At 53.6% G+C, this 25,424-nt stretch overlaps 6 protein-coding genes across 6 annotated transcripts; 2 read left to right on the top strand and 4 right to left on the bottom strand.

Moving 5' to 3' along the window:
• Positions 1-1,297: 1,297 nt before the first annotated feature.
• Positions 1,298-5,212, bottom strand: CkaCkLH20_03572 (sensor histidine kinase response; the record flags this gene model as incomplete). The annotated part of the gene is made up of 3 exons (XM_038886291.1): positions 1,298-2,039; positions 2,099-4,697; positions 4,861-5,212. 3 exons carry the CDS (start codon positions 5,210-5,212, stop codon positions 1,298-1,300), a joined length of 3,693 nt encoding a protein of 1,230 aa, XP_038748133.1.
• Positions 5,213-6,666: 1,454 nt separating this feature from the next.
• Positions 6,667-7,629, bottom strand: CkaCkLH20_03573 (short-chain dehydrogenase reductase; the record flags this gene model as incomplete). Its single annotated transcript, XM_038886292.1, has 1 exon — positions 6,667-7,629. One exon carries the CDS (start codon positions 7,627-7,629, stop codon positions 6,667-6,669), a length of 963 nt encoding a protein of 320 aa, XP_038748134.1.
• Positions 7,630-12,208: 4,579 nt separating this feature from the next.
• Positions 12,209-13,855, top strand: CkaCkLH20_03574 (uncharacterized protein; the record flags this gene model as incomplete). The annotated part of the gene is made up of 1 exon (XM_038886293.1): positions 12,209-13,855. The coding sequence occupies one exon, from the start codon at positions 12,209-12,211 to the stop codon at positions 13,853-13,855; it is 1,647 nt and encodes a 548-aa protein (XP_038748135.1).
• Positions 13,856-17,308: 3,453 nt separating this feature from the next.
• Positions 17,309-18,808, bottom strand: CkaCkLH20_03575 (SPFH domain/Band 7 family protein; the record flags this gene model as incomplete). The annotated part of the gene is made up of 1 exon (XM_038886294.1): positions 17,309-18,808. The coding sequence occupies one exon, from the start codon at positions 18,806-18,808 to the stop codon at positions 17,309-17,311; it is 1,500 nt and encodes a 499-aa protein (XP_038748136.1).
• Positions 18,809-21,168: 2,360 nt separating this feature from the next.
• Positions 21,169-22,017, top strand: CkaCkLH20_03576 (uncharacterized protein; the record flags this gene model as incomplete). Its single annotated transcript, XM_038886295.1, has 1 exon — positions 21,169-22,017. One exon carries the CDS (start codon positions 21,169-21,171, stop codon positions 22,015-22,017), a length of 849 nt encoding a protein of 282 aa, XP_038748137.1.
• A 209-nt stretch (positions 22,018-22,226) lies between these two features.
• Positions 22,227-24,974, bottom strand: CkaCkLH20_03577 (ph signal transduction protein; the record flags this gene model as incomplete). Its single annotated transcript, XM_038886296.1, has 4 exons — positions 22,227-22,623; positions 22,672-23,914; positions 23,964-24,672; positions 24,750-24,974. The coding sequence occupies 4 exons, from the start codon at positions 24,972-24,974 to the stop codon at positions 22,227-22,229; spliced, it is 2,574 nt and encodes an 857-aa protein (XP_038748138.1).
• Between the last annotated feature and the right edge of the window lie 450 nt (positions 24,975-25,424).

The raw sequence follows: 25,424 nt of genomic DNA on the forward strand, positions 1-25,424 counted from the left end.
CTATATGAGCTTGATCGTGAACTTCTGGTCCTCCAGCTTCCCCTCACTGACCCAAGATCGGCCAAGAAACTGCCTTGACTGTACTGCAGTTGCTTATCCGATACTCTCCCGCGAGATGCACTTTTCATTGGACTTCAGCTTGGCAATATGGCCGATGGCTTAACAGCAGCAATGATGTCAGGCCGAAATCCGAGGGAGCCATAGGTAGGCTTTGCGATACGGACGGAAAAGCAGGTCCAGCTAACATGGACTGCGGGGTCTGCTTTATTAGTTGCATGGGCTTTGCGGGGAAGTCATCAGGGGAAAGCGAACTGCGGGGAGTCCAAATAGCTTACCTGTATGCTTAATTTCACCGTCTTTTGCCTTTCATTCAAGCTTGACACCAAACGGTTATGAAGGTTATGTCGTTTTGATAGTCGAGTATTTGATTTAGAAGACTGCTCGTAGGCAGTCTCCGACGCGGCTGAGAATTCGCACCAACTTTCAACACAGCACCCACCACCGGCACAACAATGCCGACAAATACGATGCCGGTACCGAAGCAATAAGCCGACTGGAGAGGGAATTGCGTCTTCCAATGCAACTGACCGCAAATGTTGGAAATTCTTCCGAATCTGGGCGATCAGCAATCTATTCAAGTTTATACACCAATCATTGAGGCACCCGAGCTCACACAGAGAAAGAGAGATACAATGTAGTGGACGACTCAGGATTTCTCGGTTCTCTTTAGACCGGCCCTCCTGCATCAAATCCTTGGCACAACTCTGGATATTACTGGGCGGTCAGCAAGATTCATATACAAGCCCTGCAGCATCGCCATTTTGCCAAGACCGTTTGCCTAGGTGTACACTGTTGATATCGGCCGACCGCATTTTCGACTTTTCCGCTGCAGAGTACAGGCCTCCGCCTTGGAACTTTTCCGCACTGCTCAATCGGATAGATATTTGTCTTGACTCTGTTAGAAACTTCTCGTACTTTTTGGAAATTTCAACAAACGACCACGAGATGTTGTTATCAATGTCGAGGGAGGCATGTGGGGAATCAGACGATCATCAGACAAATCCACAAGAATACCACTTTTCGTGTCGCGGCTTGTACTTTGAGATATCTTCTATGCGGAGATTCCTTCCCTTCGATGTCGATGATTCAGGAACGCCACATACTGTGCTTTCCACCATGTAGAATAGAAAGCGTGAAAGGCTGCCTCCCATATTTATTGTGCTATAAGTTGTTCGTCAAGACATTTGATACGTAAGAAATGTTGATATCTACTCGCCATCCCCCAAGTGAAAACCAGCTACTCATGATTCTCGTCGGCATTGGCCGAGAGAAGCTTCTTCAACTCCGCAAAGCGCACCGGCTTCGGTAAGAAAACATCAATCCCCACGGACTCCGCGTTGCGCCTTGCATCAGCACTCGCCAGTCCCGTCAGAGCAACGACGACGGTTGGCGGTTGGAGACTATGCTCGCGCTCGAACTCGCGTATGCATCTGGTAGCCTCGAACCCATTCATGATGGGCATGCTGATGTCCATGAGGATGAAATCGAAGCGGCGCCGCGTGCCATACTCCGAGGAGTCCTGCGGGATGAGCGCTCCCGAGGCCATCTTGAATTGGTCGACTGCTTCCTGTCCGTTCTCGGCTTCTTCGTAGGAGAAGCCGCACTTCTTCATGAACATGACGAGGAGTTTGAGGTTGATTTTGTTGTCGTCGACGAGAAGGACGTGAAGTTTGCTCTTTTTCTGCCCATCCAGGTCCGCGCTGCCGATCTCATCGACGGTTATCGTTTCCATTGACTTCGTCAGTGCTCGGGTTGTGGCAATCTCGCGTTTAACAGCTCGGGGAGGCTGGTCATGGTGCACGACAACGTGGTCCTCGGGTTTTGATACACCGTCAGAAACCGGTGAGTCTGTCGACTCTTGCCCAGCATCAGCAACGACCACTGAAGGATTCTCTGCGGCTGCAGCTCTTGCGGAAGCCGCAGCTTCCGCTCGCTTCAGACAGTTGCCGAAGACTTTAGCCAGTTTTCTAGGCCCGCATCTAACAGACAGTTAGCTTCACGTAAACTCAAGGGGGCGTGGAAAATGACGATGACTCACGGTTGTGAGATAACCTCCACAATTTGCGCCATCTCTCCCAATATCTTGGTGTGGTTGTGTGAAATTTGAACCGCCTCTTCGGCATTCTGGCAGACAATGATGATGGGAACCTTTTGGGCAGCCGGGTCGTGGTTCTGGAAGCGTCGCTCAAGTGCCTCGATTGGAGGAGGCTCACAGTATAAGAACATGTTCGCCTGTGAGAGGTTCTCGTCGGTCTCTTTCTCGACTCGCATGCCGAACCAAGTCGTGCAAGTGTTGACTATCACCTCGTTGAGCTTCGCGACTTGTCGATCGAATGCGGGCGGCTGAAGTCCTTCGTCGCCGTCCAGGAGCACCAAACGCCGTCCTCTGGTGTGTTCGACGACCGATCGAATTGCCTCATCGGGCTGATGAGCTGCTTCATCGTTGACTGGCGACAGACGAAGGTGCACGTCGACCTCGGTGCCCGTGCCTTGCTGAGACTTGACCTCGAGTGCACCTCCGAGAGAATCGACGATCTGTTTCACGATGCTCAGGCCTAGACCCGTCCCGGGCTGGAAAGAATCCTCTTGGCTGAAGGGCACAAACAGGCGATTTGTTTGGAAATCGTCGGACATTCCCTTTCCGGTATCGGTGACTCTTATCAACGCGTTGACTTTCGAGCCATCTCCCTTTGAAGAGGCACTGAGTGACACGAGAACGAATCCCGAAGAGGTGTACTTCAAAGCGTTGCCGAAAAGGTTCATGATAATTCTCCGGAGAGCGCCTGGTTGAGTCTTCACCATCCAGGATGTCCTCGGGCATATGTCAAGCAAGACCGACACGGGGCCTTCACCTCCAGGTCCTTGGTACTTGCCAATCGTAACAGGACCTTCCAGGCGTTCGTTGACGGGCTTGATCGGCCCCAAAGCACCAGCACCGGCCAGTTTCTTGAAAGCGTGTCCTGCTGCAATAGCATCGACAACTTCTTCGACAAGGACGCCAAGGTCAACCATCGCTGTCATGCTCAAGCTTTCTAATGAGTCTGAAGAGAGGACTACAGGTCTGTTCTGTCTTGCACTCTTTCTCATCTGCGCGCGGCCGAGTCGGTTGATTTTGCTGTAGTCGAGGACGTGATTCAGAGTATCGAGAAGAGTCTTTCCGCAGGTGGATATCGAGGTAATTAGGCCTGACTGGTAGGTGTCCGTCTCAGTATCTTTCAGCAGTTCCGCCGAGCCAAGGATTCCGTGCAGAGGACTCCGAAGCTCGTGGCTCATGCTGGCGATGAAGGTCGTCTTCGCGACCTCGTTCTTCTGGGTATTGATGCGTCCGATCTGGCTCATTATGCTATTTCCGAAGGCTCGGAGATATGACAGGTCTTGGTCGAGGTTCATCATGCGGCCGGTGACTGACGTCCACAAGAAGCAGCCTCCGGCAAACCTGTCCTCGCTGTAGTCGAAGAGCGGCACAAAGACAACCGACTTGGCGCCGGGGATCTTTTTGAGCAGCTCTTCATGATCCATTTTGACCTTGCGCCGTCGGCCTTCAGTGGATCTCTCCCCTGCGAGCGGTCCAACTCGTATGGGTTCTCGGTCGCTCGCGCTATCGTCTTCCGAAGAAACACCAGCTCCAGTCTCTGTGAATGACAAGGTCTTCCCCATCGGGAACATCGCAAAGTACTTTTCAAGAGTACCAAGTGAAAGAGGAGGGCCCTGCTCCATGCCAGCGCGTACGCGCTCGTCAGTTATTGAGTAGGATAAGACCTTGCAAGGTCTGGCTGCTGGCGACGTGTCGGAGTCTGAGCTGTCGAGACCAACACCTTCCGATCCAGAGGTGACGGGAAGGGATTGTTCATCTTCGTCGGAAGACTTTGATCCCCCTGTCCTCATAGCCCGGCTCAACTGTCTGTTGGTCGTAGTAGTGGCACCCAAGAAAACGACGCCGTCCGCAAGTGTAGCACGGCGGAGGATCTCGGCGGCGCGGTGGTAGACGTTGGAAATACTGTCGGGCTTGGATCTTGGGACCTGTCTGTTCCGAGGCGGCGATTGGGGAGGAGAACCTGGCGCTTGGTTTCGCAGACGATATGACAGCGACGACCGCGGTGACCCTGAGCTGCCATGTCGAAAATAGGTGTTGGCCGTCGACAACGGGCGTTTTGAAGAGATGAGAGGCATTTCAGGAGGGCGAACAGTTGATGGGTCCTCGTCTTTCGTCGGAATAGCGTCGTCACTAAATGTGAAGCAGTCTTCCACGAAGGCCGCCAACCCACGCACGATACGTTCACCCTTGAACCGGTCAACACGGTCCCGCGCCCACTCGAGGTGCTCCATGACAGTCTGAGCAGTGACCTGCATGAATTTGATTTCATCAATCGTCAGCCCATCATGCGGCCGCTCATCGGACACAGCAAAGACACCGATGCGATGACCATTCCGGGAGAAGATAGGCACGCCAGCATAGAAACGAACTCCTGGCTCCGAAAGCACATAGGGACGGGTACTGAAACGGGAGTCGAGGCGACAGTCGGGGACGATGAGACCGGGGACTGTGTACGGTTGATCTTTTGAGTTCTTCGCGGTGCAGGTATTCACAAACGCATGCTCACAGACCGCGTCCGGACGTGACAATATCGCGGCTCCGACTATTCAATTTTTACGGTTAGCTAGTCTACAAATGCACATTATATCTCGTATCACAAGATCTTTAACGGAAAGTGGCAGGAGAGAGAAAGGCTTTGCAAACACAAGTGTGGCAATGCCGGGATGTTGGACGAGCGGTGGTTCCGGAGATTGGTGTCTACGTACGCCATAAGTCGCTATTCGTGCTGTTTACCGTGTCTTGAGAATCATTTGGATTTGCGTTTGGGTCTCCGAGTTGAATATGGTGAGTAGCCTCGGCAAGGATTGTCTGGGTTGTGGAGTCGATCAGCGAGACCATGGCCCGCCTCACGTCGAGTCGCAAGACAGCGAGCTGTGCGAAGGCCGTGAGAGTCTTATCGGGAGACGCCTTGGGTTGGTAACCCGTGCTCTGCAGGTCGGGCGCCGCGATGCTGTCGACATTGAGGGCAACATTGAGCGAAGAGCCCTGGGCGACCTGCCAACTCTGGAGGTATCGCTGAACCTCGCGCTCGCGCTGCGGCTCAGTCGTGGCTGACATCGGATGCGCGCGGCGGTGTGATAACCGGAGTGAGGGGTCGACGAAGCGGGACGGTCGGTTATCGGGCGAGGGTGAGAGTGAGATTGAGAGCGAGTGAGATCGGTGTGGCCTCGGTGATGAAGCAGCTCACATCGACAACTTGCTTTCACCTCAGTCTTTCCATGATCGAACAATAATTTGCCTGCCAGAGTACGGATAAGATGAGATTGACGCGTCCCCGCCCCTTTACTGAACTTTTCGATCGACTATGCGTGTGGGCTATGGGGTTCTAGAACAGGTGGGGGTGGGATGTTCGACGTGGCAACAGAGATTTGATCGCGAAGAAAACAAATTTTCTCCGGGCGGGTAAAGAGAAAAAAATAACAAAAAATAAAAAAGGCTCGGCTAGCCGCCTAGAGTATGACCTCATCCCCCCGTAATTCCCAATGAATCGTTAGCACCGTGAATCGAGGGAACAATAAGCGATCGTTACAATAATTCGCTCAATTCAGACGGAGTGGTTTCCGTTGAGTGGATCCTCCGATGTTCCTGGAAGGCCTATCCGATGTCGCCAGTGACAATGACTCGCTGAGATTCAACGACGACGATCGTGTTATCAGCCGCTTTAATGTTCAGATTCTTTCGACAAGGACATGATAAACATGTCTTATGAGCTGTAGACTTGTTCCGACTCTGGCTGTAGCACAACTTCTAGAATGGGGCCATCAATACGAGGTGCCGCTCGCGCGAACACATGATCAGCTTTCTATCAGCAGGCCAACTGACGAAGGAGAAACTGCTGAATCCAGTGGCGGTTCCCCGTTTTCTCGGCGTTGTTTGCTTCGTGGATCGATCCAGAACAAATCATTCAATAGCCTCACCAGCAATCGAGCCTTTGCCACATCACGCGGCACGGGGAGGCCGCAGCGGCTTATTTCCGTTATGCCCCGGACCCGCCTCCAGACTCGGCTCTTGACAAATGGTTGTCAAGCTTGGCTCGATGGCTTGGCTTGGTTCTGAAGAGGCAAAGATGGATTGTGTTACCAATTGTCATCGACTTTCAATTTGAAAGCCAGTTTCCATGAACGCGTTCAGAGGCACAGCCTCACTAGATGCAGGCCAAGAAATTGCGATGACAATTTAACACAGGTATACAACTCCTGAAATATCTGATCCGTTCATACTGCGTTTGCACTTACTTTAAAGTCTTTTTGTGTCAAAGACATCACGAAAAAGGTTCTCCGATAAGAGGCGTTCTACTTTTCTCTTTGCCTAGCTTGCGGGAGAAGAAGAAATATACGGAAGCATTCCATCGTCGTTATGGGAAGAGGAAAACGCATCAATATTTCTCTAAATATAACCAAAATTGAAAAGGTTGCTATTAGACTTAATTCATATCTATAAACAGAGAACTATTGCAGAATCCATCAAAACTTTCGAGCTGAGCCGAAAGAGCTCTAGTAAGAACACACACATCAGGCGAGGCATTCGGCAAAGATCTTCTGCGTATGCTCCCAGACCTTTTGGCCCACGTCTCTCCGTCTAAAGTCAGCTAAGACACCCTCGTTGTCGGTGCTATTACCCTTAGGATCGATGAGAAAGACACCTCCGCCAGACTTCGTAGAGGTCTCGAGGCCGTCGACAATGGGTATCAAACTTCCCCCGTCCTCGACAGCGTAACGATCGCTAGTCGCCAAGAAGGCAGCCCTCTCACCGGATTCATCCTGGCTCATCTCACTTGGCGGTGACATGCCAAACGTCTTGGCCCTCGCCAGACCGGGCGTCGACACAGGGCCAGGATACCAGTGCACGAAGCTGACCTTTGGGTTCTCCTGTGCCATTATCTCCAGAGACAACGTCCCCATCGTAGCCCCTTGCACTGATGCAGGCCAGGTGGCCCAATTTCCAGGCTTGCGCAGATCCAAGTCATCCTCCTTGATGGACCCTTCAAGTCCTCCAGCCAGGATCGAGACAACGCGAGGGCTCTTGGCCTCGTTCAGAAGAGGAAGCAGTCCCGACGCAGCGCGCATACGAGAATAGTACCGTGTCGTCATGGAAGGATCCAAGCCCTCGCGAGTGTTGAAACGGCCCTCGAACGCCATGAATCCGGCGGACATGATGAGAAAGTCTAGCTTGGTCTCCTTCTTGGTGACGAATTCAACCACCTTGTCAACTTCGGAGATGAGGGAGACATCGGCGTTAATGAGGGTGTAAGTCCCGCTGGGATTGCTCTGCTTCAGTTCGTTGAGGAGTTGCTCGTGAGACGCGACTGACTGCGGACGAGCGACAGTGTATATGCGTGGTGAGGGAAGTTTTGCAAGGTTTTGGAGGGCGCTCTGGCCGATACCTGATGTTGCGCCGATGAAGAGGGCAACGAGGCCTTTGGGGAGACTGCCCAGATGGGCGTTGGATTGTCGCACGAGTTCTATGGAAACCATTTTGTAAGATCTTTCGGCTTGCTCGTCTGTTGTCAAATAATCTTAGATGTAAAGCAGTCCAAAAAAACGAACATCCAGGGAATGGCTTGACGTATGAACTTGGGAAGGTGAAATGCTCAATCGACAAGATATTATTGCTTATTTATTTCACTTTCGACGTCTCAGCCGACACATCGTAAGAAACTACTTGAAGCCGACAGGTGTCGTAACGACGTACACAATTCGCACGTATGCTGTGAGGGCTTGAGAACGGATGCTAGGGACTCGGCGCATTCGTCAGCCATGTCGGCGCTGAATGTCCGGCGTAAGGCCCGAACACCGGAAACGCTTCATAAGCGCTACGGATGAACTTCGCGATACCGGATACCGAAGCGGCCGACTTCAATCAGCCCATATGATTCGAGCCCTGAATATGTAAGCACGGCTTTCCGCGGGTCTGCGGAAAAAGACCGTCGGCACCTTGACTTACACCACAACACAGTTTGTCAATGGAATTTGATTTACAATCTCAAAGACTTTTTTCCCTAATGCAACCTGTGTCGGTTTCACTCCGGCTTGGTACATCTCTTTGGCTGGGTATCTGTGTAGATGGCCTGTAACAGACAAATCAACCATTCCTGCTGGCTAGACCTACCCTCTCACACGCCTATGCTACTATGACAAAGGCACCCGAAGGGCTCGTTGGTGCCGCCTTCTCATTACCATTCGTTAGACATTGTAAATGACGAGGTAAATTTAAAAGTGACCTGCTGGAGGAGGAGCAGAATGCTTTACCCGGTCGTCGCTTTTTTCGTATTGCATATAGAGGCTCACCCAACCAGAATAACGACACACGCTGCGTTCAGATCTATCTGCTGCATTTAGCAGGCTTTAAAGAATCGTATGAGGTCGAGGCGTTCAGCGAGAGTATTCATCCACTAATCTGTAGTTTCGAGATGCGACGTTGGATATTTGACAAGTGGCAACGCACACACATCATTGACTTCTAGAACTTTATGCATGATTGATGAGTTCAATGTTTGGTGCTGAGTTGTCTTTTGGACTTAAATCAGAATGAGGTCTTGCCTATCACATTCCTCGAACCTTAAGCTTGGTTGATACTTCCCGTCCTTCTGTGACAGTCCCAAATACACATCGCGGACTTCTGGCTTGCGAAAGCAGAAACGAAACCTTCCAAATCGTCGGAAAGTGTTCGGCTCGATCGCATCAGGCACTTGTTGTAACGCAATCGCATACACTGACCGGCGATTATATGCAAGAGGCAACAAGTGCGTAGGCTCCCCCAAGCGCCACTCTTGATCTTTTGCGAGGCTCTGCCTCAGACTCTCATCCATCTTCAGGTTTTCAGAATGTATTTGAATGAAATTCAACCATTCGGACGAAGGAAAGTGGTACCCCGTCTCAGATGCAAGATCAATGGGCATCTTCCGTAATGGGCCACTGATAGCGAGACCTCGTACGCCTGACCTTTCGAATGATGTCGACTGCAAGTCCGACTTGAAGTCCCGAACGTCGGAGAGTGCTTGTATACGTATGCCACTCAACGGATACATGTCCATATCGACTGTGTTGTTCGAACCAGGGCCAGGAAAATCATGGCTAGAAAATTCAAGTCGCCCGCGCAGCGATGCCCAGGACCAAGAGGGCGCGATTCGTGCGGATGAAAACCCTTTGATCTCCCCACGGCTTGCCCAGACGAGGGAACGTTGGAGATCTCCCTCCCAAAATCCTGCGATGAAATTATCATTGACAAGGTTGCCGATAATTCTGGCTATGCCAGTAGCGGCCGGAAACCAATCTCCCTCCTTTGTGATCTCGGTTCCAGCATAGAAGCCAATGAAGTCCCTCCAAAAGGCATAAATTCTGTCTCGCCCCCCCTTCCTTGCGGATCGGATTCCACGCCCTTTAATCTCCAGATTCCCTTCACCTCGCCCCCAATCGAAATCGCCAATTGGAAAGGCTTCATTAGCCATGAGATCGTTACACTCCCACCAAACCTTCTCCCGGGTATAATGAAGAGTACCAGGTGAAAGTGCTCTTTCTTGGGCTACCCAAGCTCGAGAGTTAAGTAGGCTTCCGACTACTTCGTCGTGGAATTCGAACTTTTCTGCCGTAATGTAAAACCCGTCAAGACGAGCTTTTGCGACATCACGTCCAGATGCGTGCTGCCAATCTCGTATTAAAAGATGCTCAACATGGAGCGGAAAATGAATGTAGGGCATAGTCTCCCTCTCGCTAAACAAGCCAAGACTACCATCAGGATAGCTAGCTGCTGCGATTGTGAACTCTGAGTATCGATACACATTGCCCATTCTTCTTGATTCGTGTACCCAGTCTGCCTTAGAGTCTTGAATGATGCAGAGTGAATCTATCCAGAGGTAGTTGATGCCAAGTTCAAGTGTGATACGCATAGCGTCGTGGAAGGTTTTTGGCAGTTGCTGAATGGGTATTTCGCAGTGTAGTGAGTCCATATTGCTCGACTCTAATTTGAAAAAGGGAGCTTTCCCCCAACAGTGGCTCAGTGTGGTGTATTTTGTCGCGATTGGTAGATCTACTGCGTCGTATAACTTTGCGTGTATTGTAGATGCTTTGCCATGTGGTTCCCAGATATAGACAAGGCGTGTAGGAAGAACACGGGATTCTTCTTCCCATTTTCGACAGATTGGATGTCCCAAGCACTGTTGATACCAGCCGCGAGCCAGATCTAAACTCATTCTAGATTGTGCTGTTGTTGTTCTTATCAATGGGCCTGGTGGTACGTTAGCTTGGCTACATATTCATTCCATGCGGATGTTGAGTCTTGTATTGTAGCGTACATGAGAACTCTGGTCCCAGTTTGAATTTCTTTGCAGCATCGAAATCGAGCCATTTGAAAGGACTACGAGCTGCGGGATCTCCGGTGCAGACCGGTTGGTCTTCGCTGTTGTGGAGATAAAATAGAAGAGTGATAACATCTTTGCCCTCGTGCCATTCTATGCGGCAATAGATTGTGCAGGAGGGTTCTGCGGATTTGGGGGGGCTCGAGCCCAGAGCAGAAATCTTCCAATGACCCTGATAGAATCTTGCAGAGGCGGCAGCCGTCACTGACGGATCGTTCAAGAGAGATGAGAGAAGTGTGGTACAACTTTTTCTCCAAATCGTCGAAATTCCACGAGGGAAATTACGGCAGATGGAGCAAAGACATGTTTGTGCTGCCTGGCCCAAGGTCTGTAAACATGCATCTGAAAGTTCGTGCTCGTCGGGAGTATATCTCTCGTATGTCTCAGGTTGTGAATTTGAAATCGTCTCTGAATCGAGGAGCTGTGCTTTTGTTGGCTCGTGGTTCCCGCCCTCCGCTGCGGCAGAGCTGGCCTCGTCGGCAACTGTAATTTTGCCATCGGTAGCTCGGTCGTGTGACAACCCGAATGTGTTATCCACATTGTTCGTAGCCATACTCTCGGCCGTTTGTGCTCTTGAATTATATTCTGTAGATGTTGTTGTATCTCTTTGATTGATGCCGCTGCCGAGGCAGGTGATCGAACAGCCAGGAGAAAGAGGAGAAGATGGCTAGCGAGAAAGGACGTCGGAGAGAACTTTAATATTGTCTGGCACCAGTCCCCTGTTATGGTCATTCGCTTGTGACTACATGTAGTTCCACCTTATGCGTGACGGGAAGACAGGCTGCGAAGTTTCATTGGATACATAACAGCATGAGGCACCAATCAAGCAGGCTTGTTGGCAGTGAAAAGCCTCGATGCTGCAGAGACCACAGGGGATAGATTTCTACGGCGCATGTAATTGGTGCACCCAAAGCATGTCGTGGTCATTATCTACGCAATGCCAACACAGTCTGCAGTTGGGTGCATATAACCGGCTGGCTGCTGACCACGGTACGTAGATAGAAGCGGCCGAGGAGGCGTGAGACCGAAAGGTTATGTTCACCTCATCACATGAGCAAAACATTATTGTTGAGTGGATGTTGCAGATACTTAAGTTGAATCGTATTCTCATGTCATGAGGAGTCGTCAATATCGAACATTTCTGCAATGACCATGTTGCGACTTGCTGCCAATTTATGGACTTCAACGGCTGTTTTCTGTTGACGCCATTCGGAAGAGTAATTTCAATCATCTGTGGGCACATCTCTTTGAATCCACATGCAGCCAGTGTATCTACTCACATGGATTACGCTGCAGAGGTACTCAAGTGTGTATCAAACTCCAACGTCTGCTCACACTTCCCGTCGGCATTTTCCGCCTCTGTCAGAACAAATGCAATACTAGTCGGGCGGTCATTACCAAATCTGACACCTAGCCAAAAGCGTCATGAACGTCATTGGATCCTTCGACGTTAACAAACGCAGGTCATTGGACAGTTCAACATCATCAGCTAAATGGATGGCGCTAATTACGGAGGATGACAATGGATAAACAATATCAAAGAAGTCCAAAGGGGCCGCGCAATTGCTTACAAGTATATCTGCAGCGCCGGTATTCCTTCAAAACCCCGCAGCTGACAATCAACCAAAGTCGAAATTGCAGAGATACACCGCTGAAACCCACCACCGACGACACTTCAAACGTTCCACAACTTCATCATCATGGCGCCTGTCGAGCGCGGCTGGATAAGCCTCTTCGTCGACCGGCTTGCCGGCTGGTGGTCCGGACTACCCGGCGAGACATGCAGCTACACCGTCGAGTTCCTCCAGATCCCGATCGGCACGATGAAGCTCGCCGCGAACCTCTACCAGCCGACCATCGCAAAACCCCACGGCACCATTCTGGTGCGCACCTCGTACGGCATCACGCCGCTCATGGCTCTCGGAAATGCGCGGATGTTCGCGTCACGGGGGTACCAGGTACTGCTCGCCGCCTGTCGAGGCACGGATCCGTCCGACGGCCAGGAAGTCGTCCCCGCGATCTACGAAGCCGAAGACGGCCTCGCGACCGTCGCTTGGATGCGGGAACAGCCCTGGTACACGGGGTCTTTGGCAACGTACGGCGGATCCTATCTCGGTCACACGCAGTGGGCCATTCTCACCGATCCGCCGGCGGACGTGAAGGCCGCCGTTATCAGCACCGGCCCGATCGACTTTGGTGTCTTCTCCTGGTGGACGGGAGCGATGGACGCGCACATGGTGGCTTGGGCTGACTTGATGACTGCCGCGAAACGAGGCCACACGCCTGGCCCGGCCTACATCAAGAAGCAGCATCAAGCCCTCAAGCCCGTGTACGACGCTGTGCCCTTCATGGGTGGCATCAAGAAGCACCTGGGCGACCATACTCCTTCCTGGGTCGAAGACATGGTCAGCGACAGTGACTTGTCCAAACCGCTTTGGCAGAAGGCGAACCAGAGCGTCGCGATCGAGAAAGCGGACATTCCCATCTTGCAGCTCACTGGATGGAACGACAGCGTCCTACCGTTGGTAATGCAGCAGCACAGCGCCTTGGTCGAGCGAAAGGCGCAAGGCTACCTGACTATCGGTCCATGGTCACATTTGGGAACGCAACGAGGCCCGAGTCTGACCGAGGGGCTCCGGTTCCTCGAGCACCATCTCGCCGGTCGTGGCCCTCCTCCCCGGAAATCCCAATGCCGCATTTTCGTCACGGGTTCGAACGAGTGGCGGGATCTCCCAAGTTGGCCGCCGGTCTCTTCTTCATCTCGAGAATACTTCCTGGCACCCGAGAAGGTCCTCAGCCAAGAGAAGCCGACCGATGAGACGTCGAGTTCCAGCTTTACCTTTGATCCCACAAGCCCGACTCCTAATATCGGCATGCCTCGCCCATTTGACGACGTCATCCCCGCAAGTTACGACGACACCAGCCTTGCGCGTCGTTCGGACGTCGTCGTCTTTGATAGTGCGCCGCTTGACGAGGATGTGGAGGTGTGCGGCAAGCCTATCATCGAGCTTTGTCACTCCAGCGATGATCCGCATGTTGACGTGCTGGTCCGTCTAAGCGAAGTCAGTACGAACGGAAAGTCGGCGCGGATAACTGAGGTATACAGACGCCTGGATCCCGCAAGAGGTCCTGAGCCGCTGCAGCTCTCGCTCGTGGATTGCGCGCATGTTTTCCGGAAAGGGGTGAAGTTGCGGGTGGTTGTTGCGGGCGGTGCACACTTTGGGTTTATCCGCAACTTGGGTACCGGGGAGAATCCGGCGTATGGGTCGACGACGCGGCCGGCTGTTCATACGGTGCATCATGCGAGGGGCGCCGTGTCCAAGCTGATGCTTCCTGTTACTGCTTGAGGGCTTGCGGCAGGGCAGCCGATCTCCTTGTTTGCGTTGCGTTTCCTAAAAAGTGAAAACAAGTTATAGTAAACATTATGGTTCGGTCAGAAAAGAGCAGGTCGCTAATGCGTTTTCGTGGAGCCAGCAGAAACTCAACCAAAATTTGCTCCCAAACATGATGTGTTCTCTCAAACTTGTCGCATGTTGGGCAAATGAGGTCAGCCTCGCCATGTAAAGCGCTCCTGACTTGGACAGGTGTTGCAAAAATGAGTATTCAGACTGTATTGACATCAACGCCGACAGACAACGCCAAGTGATGTTGTGCTTGATAACAAATGAGCAAAATGTTGTAAAAAAGACGATGATAAACCAAACTTCGGAGATACTGGCGACACCTTAGGCTTTTCTCGTGTTTTTCTAATAAGATGATTTGTTTGCAAAACGAGTCAATTTGTGCTATCAAAGAATCACCATGCTAGAGTTATGCCCGTTGCAAGGTTATACATCAACGGGTATATATATATATCGGGCGACTATCTGGGCAGAAGGAGACTTCCCAATTCATTCCTTTTGTCTATAACTCATTCCTCAGACATCAATAGAGAAGCTGGACTTCTCTCTTGGCAACATTATGAGCCACGGCTGACCCTCGACCTGCTCAAGTATGTTCTGACTGCTAAGTCAGTGTCAATGTCTTCGTCATGATTCACTTATACTTGACTTGCCTTAGTCTTACTGCAATGGCGCCGTTTTGAGCCAATGGGTTCTACATAAGACATGGATTGTTTGATTTCAGGGCGTATCCTCTCTTTTACCATCAAGCTCCAAATATGCAAAGGTCGGGCCCTATGGGCGTTCTTTCAAAACGAGTCATCGTGTAGAATGAGGTGCGCGGCGAAATCGTAATTGTGCTCAGCATACCTGACTGGTCGGCGATTGCAGTAGCTCATATTACTCGACCATCGTAATGTAATGGTCAATTCATAATTACTTGGTCCCACGGGCCCGCCCATATCTCTTCCACGACACTTCACCGTTACTAGGGATCTAGGCAGGAGCTCGACGGTGGTCTCGTTATAATCGTCAGAGAGCCTCGGGCCTCGGGCCGGTGAAATATTGAAGGAGAGTTGGTTGGTGCGCTGTGATCACCGGCCGCACAACCTGGAGCAACTTCAGTTGCTGGTTCTTTTCCTGTCAAGGGAAAAGAACCGCGCGTACCGCTTCTACTCAATTTCACAGAGCCATCACAGAGGTGAGAGCACGGCGGCAGCGCACAGCGGCACTACTCGAGAGTGGCTCTTACTGTATTCTTGCCCGTAATTGTTTTCTGTTTTTCGGTATTCACTTGTAATGACCCGCGGCCATGGCAATCGAGACCAAGGGAACAAGCTCATGGCAATCAGGGTCGAGGCAAGCTGCCCCGGGCCCCATTACAACTTGAGTTCTCGAGAAAGAATGAAAGCAAGTCAACTCCCCATCCGTCATCTGGATTTTCTCGGGTACAATTTACCAGACGTTGGGTCTTTTGAAATAGATACTAACTCGTGTTTAGCACAGAAAGGGCTGCACTGCTCCAAAGCAGCCCAAACGATCTACAGCAACTCATCGCCTTGGTGATACGAGATGCTTTTACCATTGCGGTGCACCATCTCCATCACGCGGTCTCATGAGTGAGGTTGTTGTGGGCCTTTCTTCTTTCGTTCTCCCTCCCTCCTAGTCGAGGCTGATAAAACTCCCGGGTGAGATGTTGTCCGCCATCAAGATGGCGGAGTTCAAGCAACCCTCCAACGTGGATGCAGATGAGTTGATGCGACCCCCGGGCTCAAACTATGATCGCGGAAGTTACGATGCTGGAAACAGCCACTGTGCTATTGCAAATGCTGCTCCTGCTTCTGTGGGCACTCATGTGCCGTCGCTGGCCAAGCATTCCATGTGGTCATGTCAACTGCGCTCGCATCGTTGGCACAAACTCTGCCACAAAGAGATGAGCCCTCTTTTCTGGAGTACTTCTTGGCGAATACGGCTGACTTTTCGCTCCAGCACTGGCGCGTAGACCGTCTTGACCCGGGTTCTGATGGGCCTCGGTTCATCCAGAGGAAAGTCAGTCCGACGCTGGTGGTCGTCGTCCAGCAGGAGATGCAATATGCACGTGGGATTCATTCAGGGCCACCAGGGACAGATCTCTTTCCTCTTGAAAGACGCAGCACATGGCCCTGAATTACGCCACGTCGAGGACCCATAGCGGCCAGCAGGAGCTTCTCCGTCAACCTCCTTGGCCGTGTCATCAACTCATGAGCCGCCAAGGGGTTCAACCCAGGAAATGGAGTACATCAGCTTGGAGAAGTGGTAAAGTGGAAGAAGCTGAGATGGGAGGTTTGGAAGGGGGTGGATGGGATTCGACCACATTGCATGGCAGACTTCATTGTATGTTTCGGCCGTCATTTACCATCGATGACGACTGAATATCTGACCTGAACTCCACAGGGAAGCAGGATAACAACCCAGCCGTTATCCGGGTTTACAGCCTAGGCACCGGCGAACCCAACCTCCTCGGAGAGGGCGACTGATGGCCATGTCTGCGGTCTGCGGGGCCCTGATAAATCTGGCGAGGGAGTCATCTTGCACGAAGGCCTACACCATCTTTAGCACACTTTGATCAGCTTCATTGGAGTCCGCTACTTTTGAGTCCACTCTGTCGAGAATTTCTGCGAAGGACTAGGCTAAGAAGACTGGCGCTGCACTGATTTCGCACAGTTACATCACATCATGTCGGCTCGCGCGAGAAAATCACACCATCTGGCTTTATCGATCAAGGCCCATACATCACCATCCTTTCTATCCCCCGCGTTTTACGGCCGAGTTCATGTTCGACGGGCCCGTTTCCTTTTACCAACGGAGTCCCATTTGCGTACGATGAGGCAGTTCAGTAAGGGAGCCGCGCCGCCGCGACTTCTCAACCGACGACGGTTTAGCCTCATGTCTGACATTAACTTGAGAACAACGAGGCGTACAATCGCCAGACGACAGGAGTACTAATAGCACGGGCATGATGTTGGTCTGGCTGGCGCTGTGCCGTTCAGTCTCTTTACGGCAAAGGTCTCGGAATCATGCGGTTGATAATGGCAGAGAGTGAGACACAGACACCTCTTCCAAAGAGGCAGAAGACGATTGCGTGGGGTCTTTTGGGTTCGCAACAGAGTGCTAAGAGCCTTCTCAAGAGGCAGGAGGTGATCCTGTGGGATCAGAAGGGTTTGCTATCGCTCAGAGAGATGGAAAACCATCGTGTGGGATCTCTATGGTATGCAATGCAGTATTAAGAACTATCCTAGACTACCTTACTCAAACATAGTACTACACAAAAGAAATCTATAATCGACTATAACCGCCCTGGTATCATCACCCCGAATCAAGCAAAGCCGTCAACGCCGATATTCCAAGATCTGTAAACGAGTGTCCATGATTCCAAGCCCATTACATGGTGCCGTTGACCCCCTTCTTCGACTCGCCCTGCATCGCGTTCATGCCAGCCGGCAGTGTACCGAATTGCCAAGATGGCAGCTGAATACCGGTCTGCTCGTTGATGGTGGTCATCAAAGGCGGCAGCATCTGGTAGACGTTCCGCATCGTGTCGGTCGCGGAGCTGGCGCCGCCCTCGCCCTGGCTCCCGCCGCCGCTGCCCGTGTTCCACACGCTGATCTTGGGCTCCATGCCGCGGATCGCCTCCGCGTTCGCGTGGGCCAGCTGCACGTACGTGCCCTTCTCGATCATCAGGTACTGGATCAGGCCCGCGGGACCGCCGAAGGCCTGCGACATCTTGCCGTAGGCGTCCGCCATCGCCGACACACCCTCGGCGGTCTTCAGCGCGACGGCCAGGTCGGCCTCGGCGGCCAGCTGGGCGGCGTACTGGGCGGCCTCGGCCTCGCGCCTCTTCTTCTCGAACTGGGCGCGGGCGTCGGCCTCGACGGCGTAGGCCTCGGCGTCGGCCTGCTGCTGGCGGGCCTCGCGCTCGATGGTGGCCTTGACGACGTCGCGGGCGCGGAGGCGCTCGATCTCGGCGGCGGCGCGCTTGACCTCGACCTCCTTCTTGAGGTCCTCGTCCTTGGACTCGAGGGCGCGCTGGGCCTGGACGCGGGCGATGTCGACGTCGCGGGTGAGGGAGGCCTGGCGGGTGTCGAGGTTGGCCTCGGCGGTGGCGCGCTCGATGTCGCGCTCCGTCTTCTGGACGGCGGTCTCGGCGTTGATCTTTGCGATCTCGCGGTCCTGCTCGCCCTTGCGCTGGGCCTCGCCGACGTTGCCGCGGAGCTGGGCCTCGGCGACGTCGATGCGGGCCTGGTTGGTGGCGCCCTCGTGGGCCTTGCGGGAGAGGGACTCGAAGTAGATGGAGTTGGGGGCGTCCTTGAGCTCCTTGACGTTGGCGTTGTAGATGACGAGGCCGAACTGGGAGAGCTCGGACTGGATGTTCTTGAAGATGCGGCGCTTGAAGACCTCGCGCTCGGTGAAGATCTCCTCCATGGTCATGCTGGAGACGAGGACGCGGACCTCGCCCTCGATGACGCCCTTGACGATGTTCTCGAGGTGGGCCATGGAGCCGCCCTTCTTGTCGAGGGCCTCGGCGAGGAGCATGGCGTACTTCATGAGGGCGTCGCCGCGGTCCTCGCGGCGGTTGGCGGGGATGTAGTCGTCGTCGTCGGCGTGGGCGGCGGCGGCGGAGGCGTCACCGTGGGCAGGGTGCTGGGCGTTGGCGCCGCGGGAGTTGACGTCCGGGCCGACGGTGAAGACGACGGGGAGGAGGAACTGGAGCTTCTCCTTGGTCATGGCCTGGAGGTTCATGGCGTAGTCGTGGGGCTGGACGGAGAAGCGCATGCAGCGCTGGAAGGGCCAGACCCACGCGGCCTTTGTGATCTTGACCGTCTTCACGGACATACCCGTGATGGCGAGGTACTCATCGGGGGCGGCGATTCTGTACGACATTTTGGCGGTGGTTGTGTTGTGTTGAGTTGAAAGGGGTGTTGTTTGCGATGAATCGTGGAACCCCTCTAGTTATGCGAAGGAGTGTGTTGGTTTATATATGTAGGAGTTGATGAAGCAGTTGGTGATCTGGTGGCTGATGTGAAGTTAAACTGATACCTTGGGTATGCCAAAGGTATCTGGATGGCTTAGAGATTGAATAGGAGTGAAGGAATGATGGTCGTGATCCCTCGGTAGCGGAGGAATGAAGGTGTATTTGGGGTATCTCTCGATGCTGTTACTCTGTGGAACCAAACACCAAGCACCAGGAAAAGAAAGACACTTCCTCTTATATAAACATCGGTGGCCGCGATGCCGAGAAAGCATGAGATGCGTTCGGCCCTCGCCGGACTCGCCCACCGATGTGATAACCGCATGACCGCAGCCTCACTAGGCACACTGCATTCTGACGGAGCCTATCGTAGAGCCTCGTGCATTGGATGTTCACTGCCTAATATGAGGAGGTTGAGCCATCCAAGCACCGGGCGTCACTGCGCCACCACCGAGCTGAATCTGGGGTTTTGTTAGTGTGAGAAAACGGCAAACTTATCCCCGGGAATTAGCAAACATTGCCATCGCCGAACGGTTCCATACCTGAGCCATTTCAAAGGCGCCAAGATGCGGCATTTCACCCAACTCCTTTTCTGCTTTTCTAGGACTTTTCTTCATTCCTGTCTTTTCTCTATGATTTTCAAAGAATTAATCCCTAAGCAGTGTCATCAGTGGCGTCGAAAAAGGAGCGTCGTATGATCCCCGCATCGTCATTCTAGAAGCCTTCCCTAAACGGCTGCCTAACCCCAATGTGGCTTGGTGGGATGGGGTCCGCGGCGATCATTCCGCCCGACCCTCACTTTCTTCGTCACTTTCTTACCTCTGGCATCTTGAGGCCAGCAATGTTGGCTTCTTCTTCGCATGCATCAAACTGCAACCGTCGTCATGTGATCCGGCGAGAGAGCACCTCGATGAGGCATTAGCCACCCCTAATGTCATACAAGATGCCGCATTCTCCGATACGCCCGGAACTGCCACAGATGGGATGTCAGGGTCGCATTCGAGGATGAGACTCGAAATCCGTCACCGAAGGAAGGAAAATGCCTTACCTTAACAACCTCCTCGATTCTCATTTCCACTCATCGCTCACTTACTAAGAGAAAGACACAATTCCCTCAACTCAAAAACCGCGTTCCAAACTACCTCGATTCCTCGCGCCTACCCCAAACAAACCCGACCCCTCGGTCCCGAATGTGGAGACCGAATCCCGGGGGCGGAGCTGTGAGCGACAGAAGGGGGGAGAAGGCCTCAATCCTCGGTCACCTGTTCCGGAATCCTGGAAAAGCCAGCTTACACTGCAATCGGGCGTAAAGGCCAAGAATTCTCCGACTGCCTCAATCTGGTTTGCAGTGCGATACCTTACACTACCTTAGTGCCCCAATAACGTCCGGTTAGCGTGAAGAAATGATCAACCGCACCGGAAAACAAGGCTCGGCAGTGTAGTCAGTGCTATGCAGGGCGCAGCCTCACGCCATTCATTCTCCAAGCTACACTAAAACCAAGTCATCATTACCTGCCTGGGCTTATCGCTCTTCTCCATCTCCTACTGACTCATCCAATCTCGCACGTGGTAGATCCCAAGGTTGATACATCGGCAAACTCAGAGCACCAGTAACCTCCGCACAGGTTCGCCCGATATCATATACCATCGGAGTCGGCCGAGTCCATCCTCTCACGTGAACATTTCCAGAGGAGGCGAATAGATACCTTGAAGGATCTCGTCTAACAAAATCAGTCAGGCAAGGCACCCCGCGTGGCGTCTTTTTCAGGAAAGGCACAGCAAACCTCGCTTAGACTCTGACCATCATCTCACCTCGAGGAATAGCCACTCACTCGCCCATCATCTCTCCACCAACCTCACGATCCGCGTTGACGTTTTCCTCAAGGCACGTCAATTTCAGACCTCAGATTCAGTCTTACCATCAATTCTCATCACAACTTACCTTTCTTCACCTTCCACCCTGAGGGAGAACAATACTCTCGTCATAGAGATCTTTCACCTCACCTCTCTTCAAACCTCACCACCAACCTCACCATCCGCGTGGCGCTTTCCCTCAAGGCAAAACAACCTCGGACAGACTTCAGAATCCGACTAACCATCAATTCTCACAACCTACCCACATTCTCTCGCCTCAGGGAATAATAACACACTTCCATCATACAAACCACGCAGCTCACCTCATCACTCCTCTCACCTTGAGAAACAGCACTCACTCACTCACTTGCCCATCATCTCTCCTCTCACCTCCAGAACAAACGTCACAATCCTCAAAATGTCAAAACAAGACCACGACGACGCACCCCCCTCCTACACCGACTCAATCTCCTCCCCCTCCCCCTCCCTCTCCTCCTCACATCACCCGCAAACCCTCACAACAACCCTAACAACCCTAACAACCCTCCTCCGCACGACCCAGTCCCAACAATCCGCCCTCGAATCCGCCACCACCTCGACCCTCCTCCCCCTCCTCACTCCTCACCTAACCACGCTCCTAACCCGCCTCGGCACGCACCCCTACCCGCCCTCCCTCGCCGAACTCGTCCTCGTCCCCGCCGCCGCCGTCGGCCCGTCCTGGACCGTCGCCTCCGACGCGGATCCCAAGGCCGGGGAGGTCGTGCAGGTCGTTCGCGTGGTTGATCCGGATACCAAAGGTGGGGGGGAGAAAGGCGACGACGCGTTCGGGACAGGAGAATCGTCCACCTCGCGCGCTTCGCGCGGTTTCGACGACTGGGGCCGCTGGGACGACGAACCCTCCCCCGGGAAGGACAGGGGTGGACGGTTGTGGTGGTGGGACGACGAGGGCCTGGCGCGGCGTCTCGCGAGGGAGCTGCAGCCGGAGCCGAAGATGGACCGGACCGTCGTGCGCGCCGCGGTGGAGCAGGCGAAGGAGGAGAAGAAGGCGAGTCGATGGGGTCTGTTTAGGGGATCGTCGGCCGAAGCTTCTTCGTCGTCGTCATCGGCGCCGCCTCCGAGATCCGAGAAGTCGACGCCGGGACGGGACGAGGACGTGAGCATGAGCGTGCGCGCGGAGGAGGTTACGTTTCGGCGGGAGAACGAGATGGGGATATGGGAGGGGACGCGTGGATGGGGCATCGTGGCGCGCGTTCGGATCCGAAGATGAAGGTGAAGAAAAGTTCGGCTCATGAATGTGAATTCTATGTAACGGAGCACAACACACACACGCGAGGTCATTAAAGATATGGTACATCTAGCAAACGACCGACCTCGCAAAAACCACCCCACCAACGCCGAGCTTGCTCGCTTTCAACACCCTCGAAAACCTCAATTCTCCTGCTGTCTACGTCTAGGTGGCGGGAATCGACTGGTATCCTATCCGAATCTTATTCCGGAACCCGGATCCCAAGTGCCGCCGGTCTGTGGGGGCTTGTTAGGGGTCTGCTGGCCCTGCGTGTTGGCCGCGGCCGGGGCGCCGGCAGCGTTGCCGAATTTTATACCCATTTCCGGTTGCCACATACTACCGGACAAGGCCGGTGCGGGTCGTGGGTGCTGCGGTTCCACGGTCGATCCAGCCCAGGACTGGATATGCGCCTCGGCCGGGGAGTGAACCTCATGCCGCGACGGAGGTTGCTGTTGCGGTGGGGAGGAGCCAGGAACGACGCTGGCGTTGAAGTAGGAGTTGGAGCGGGGGTCGTAGTTTGAGCCCGACGGCGAGTGTACCGGGGACCTGTTGATGTTCAGGGAGCCGAGAGGCGGCATGTTGACCTCCCTGGACACAGATTAGCAGCGATCTACACCACAAATGAATGACGCTTACTCTTCAAGACTCTTTGCATCCATCCGCCGCTCCGCAGCCCACGCCTTGACCGGATCGCGGAAGTTCTGGCCCACCACTTTACTCAGGTCGTTGTAGAACTTCCGACCCACGTCGACGTTGTTGACGATCTCCTTGTACTTATAATACGCGTTGTCGAGTCTTTGCAGCGCCTGCTCGCGCTCGCGGCTGCCGCTGGCCAGGTTCTTCTTCTGACTTTCGAACTCACGGTTGACTCGTTGCACCTCTGTCATCAGACGGTCTTGTTCCTCCTCTTCCTTTTTGACAGCCTCGATCTCCGGTTCATAAAGTTTGTCCAGGCGCTTCTCAAAAAAGTCATCGAAATGTGCGGGGACTATTGCCGTGGTGGGGTAAGTCCTCTCCAGGCGAGCCGCCTCCTTGAGAATGTCCGGCTTGATGTCATCCGTTCTGGCCTTCTCCCGGAGCGCCTCGGCCTTCTTTCTCCTTCTCGACTCAAGACGCAGGACATCGTTGTACGCCCCGCGCAGTCTTCCTATGACTGGCTTCAAGGGCTCCGGGATGTCCATGCGTCTGCTGGAAGGGACATAGTCCATTAAAGTCCGATCGGACCCCGACAGCATCTCTAATAGGTCCTGCACCTCCCTGAACTTGTCTCTCACGACCGCATCACTACTCGTGCTGCTGGCGAAGTAGCCCTCAATTTCGGCCACTTGGGCCCAGAACGCACTGCCCTGAGGATCGCTGCGACTGTCCGGCCTTGACCACCTATCGGTACCGTACTTGCGCCTGAGCCTCTGGTCCTCTTCTTCCTCTGCCGCGAGGATGGCTTTGCCCTCGTTGAAGACTGAGATGTCCGCGTTGCGAAGCTTGTCAATATCGGAAAACGCTCTCTGGATGCGGCCCAAGGCGTCTGCTTGTCGGATTTCTTCGGCGTGGTGAACCAAGCTGTGAGGTAGACCCAAAGGCTTTTCGAGGGCCTGTAGCGAGCCGGGGAGATTGGCAGAACTGAGCATAACATGCAACTGTTCTGTGAGCCTTTCCAACTCGCCAATGATGTTCTCGTTTACTATACGATCACGCGATTGTTCGTACATGGTGATGGCTGCGTGCACAGAGAACGGCACGAGCTTCGTGAAGAGGGCTGGGCCGAACTCGGCTTGATCTCCGAGATAATCGAACGGGTTCGCGACTTGAGGCGGGGTTTTAGCAATAGCCATATTGGCTCTCTCGAGAATCTTGAGCTCTGACTTTGGCGGCACAGGTTCTGCAGATGTTAGTGCTTGCTTGCCGCTTAGCAAGAATGTTGGACTTACGTAGATAGATAACGTCATTGTCCTTCTCCGCTCGTTTGAGATCTTCTTCGACCTTTCTCTTGAGTCCATTAAGATCCTCGAGTACGGCCTTGTTCAGGTACCCTCCACGGCTCTCCTTCAGTCCCTCGTTTACGCATGCAACAGCATCCTGCAGCCGAGCAACCTCTTCGCCGTACCGCCTCTTCTCTAAACAGTCGCACGCAGCACGATACTGCGCAGCTCCGGCGAAGTGGTGGTGCTTCGCGCTCATGTGGTGAATCCAAGCAGAGCTGATAGCCTCGCTCTTCATGGCCGCCTCGCCCGCCGAGCTGTACAGGTCCGACACCCGCGCCGCCAGGCGAGCGATGATGGCATCTTTGTACCCGTCCATAACGGCCTTCTGCCAAAAGCACTCCTGGGACTGCGCCAGAAGGAGCTGTGTGAGCGACTCGAGCGTGTTGGCGTCCATGTCTTCGGGCGGGTCCGACATGCGCAGCTCGGGGAGGACCTCCTTCTGCATGTGCTGCAGCACGCCGGCAGCGGCTGAAAAATGGCCCGCCGCGGTCTTCAGGCCCTCGGTGCCTGTTCGTGACTGCGCGACAGCGAGCTGCGAGTATAGCGAGGCGAGGTTGTAGAGCACGTTCATGAGCTCGTACTTGAGGTTGTTCCGTACCATCGGTCGCTCGGTGTTGTAGCCTAAAGCTGGGTACCAGGTGAACTCGGCTCCGATCTGGTTTTGGTGCAAGTCAGCATGCTATCCGCGACTCAACATCACGGCAGGTGCGATGCGCCAGAGTGACCACGTACATCGATTGGGAACTTTCCACCGATCCAGGCGAGCTGTCCCGCGTAGGCCTGCAGCTTCTTGATGCCGCTGGGGTGCGGCTCTCTGACATTCACCGCATCGCGGCGGAGGGCGTCGATGACCTCGAGGTCCTGACGGAACATGTCCGGGTGCTGGTCATATTTGGTGTTGATGTACTGTCGTATCGTCGAGGACAGCGAGAGCTGGGTCGATTTGCGGAAGGGCAGCGAGAGGATGTTGGATATGCTGTGCGCGAGAAAATTAGTATAGCACAATAAACCAAGACGTCTGGAGCGTTGCTTACGTCGCCATCTCGAGAAGTCCCCTTCGAGGGTTGGAGGTTGGTTGGTGTTTGGGAGAAGTTCAAGCCACGACACCAAGCTTCATGACTTCATTTCTCGAAACATGGAAGGAAGCAGCCCAACTGCTCGGAACTGACGTTGGCGGGGCAGGACGGCGGGAGCAGGTGGCCGACAGCTGCCACGTGTGGCTTAGACAACGACGGGTGGGGGCGGGGCGTGGCTGAGACAGGTCTCACTTGGTGCCTGACGTAATCCAATTATTGCCTCGAAATTGAGGCAGAAACAGTTCATCCCATTCTCCGTCTTGAAGAAACTCTCGGCAACGTTCGAGTCAAACAAGAGTCAAACAAGCATTTGGCAATAATAACAGAGTTT

The sequence above is a fragment of the Colletotrichum karsti genome (assembly GCF_011947395.1).
Source record: "Colletotrichum karsti strain CkLH20 chromosome Unknown Scaffold9, whole genome shotgun sequence".
Classification (NCBI taxonomy): domain Eukaryota; kingdom Fungi; phylum Ascomycota; class Sordariomycetes; order Glomerellales; family Glomerellaceae; genus Colletotrichum; species Colletotrichum karsti.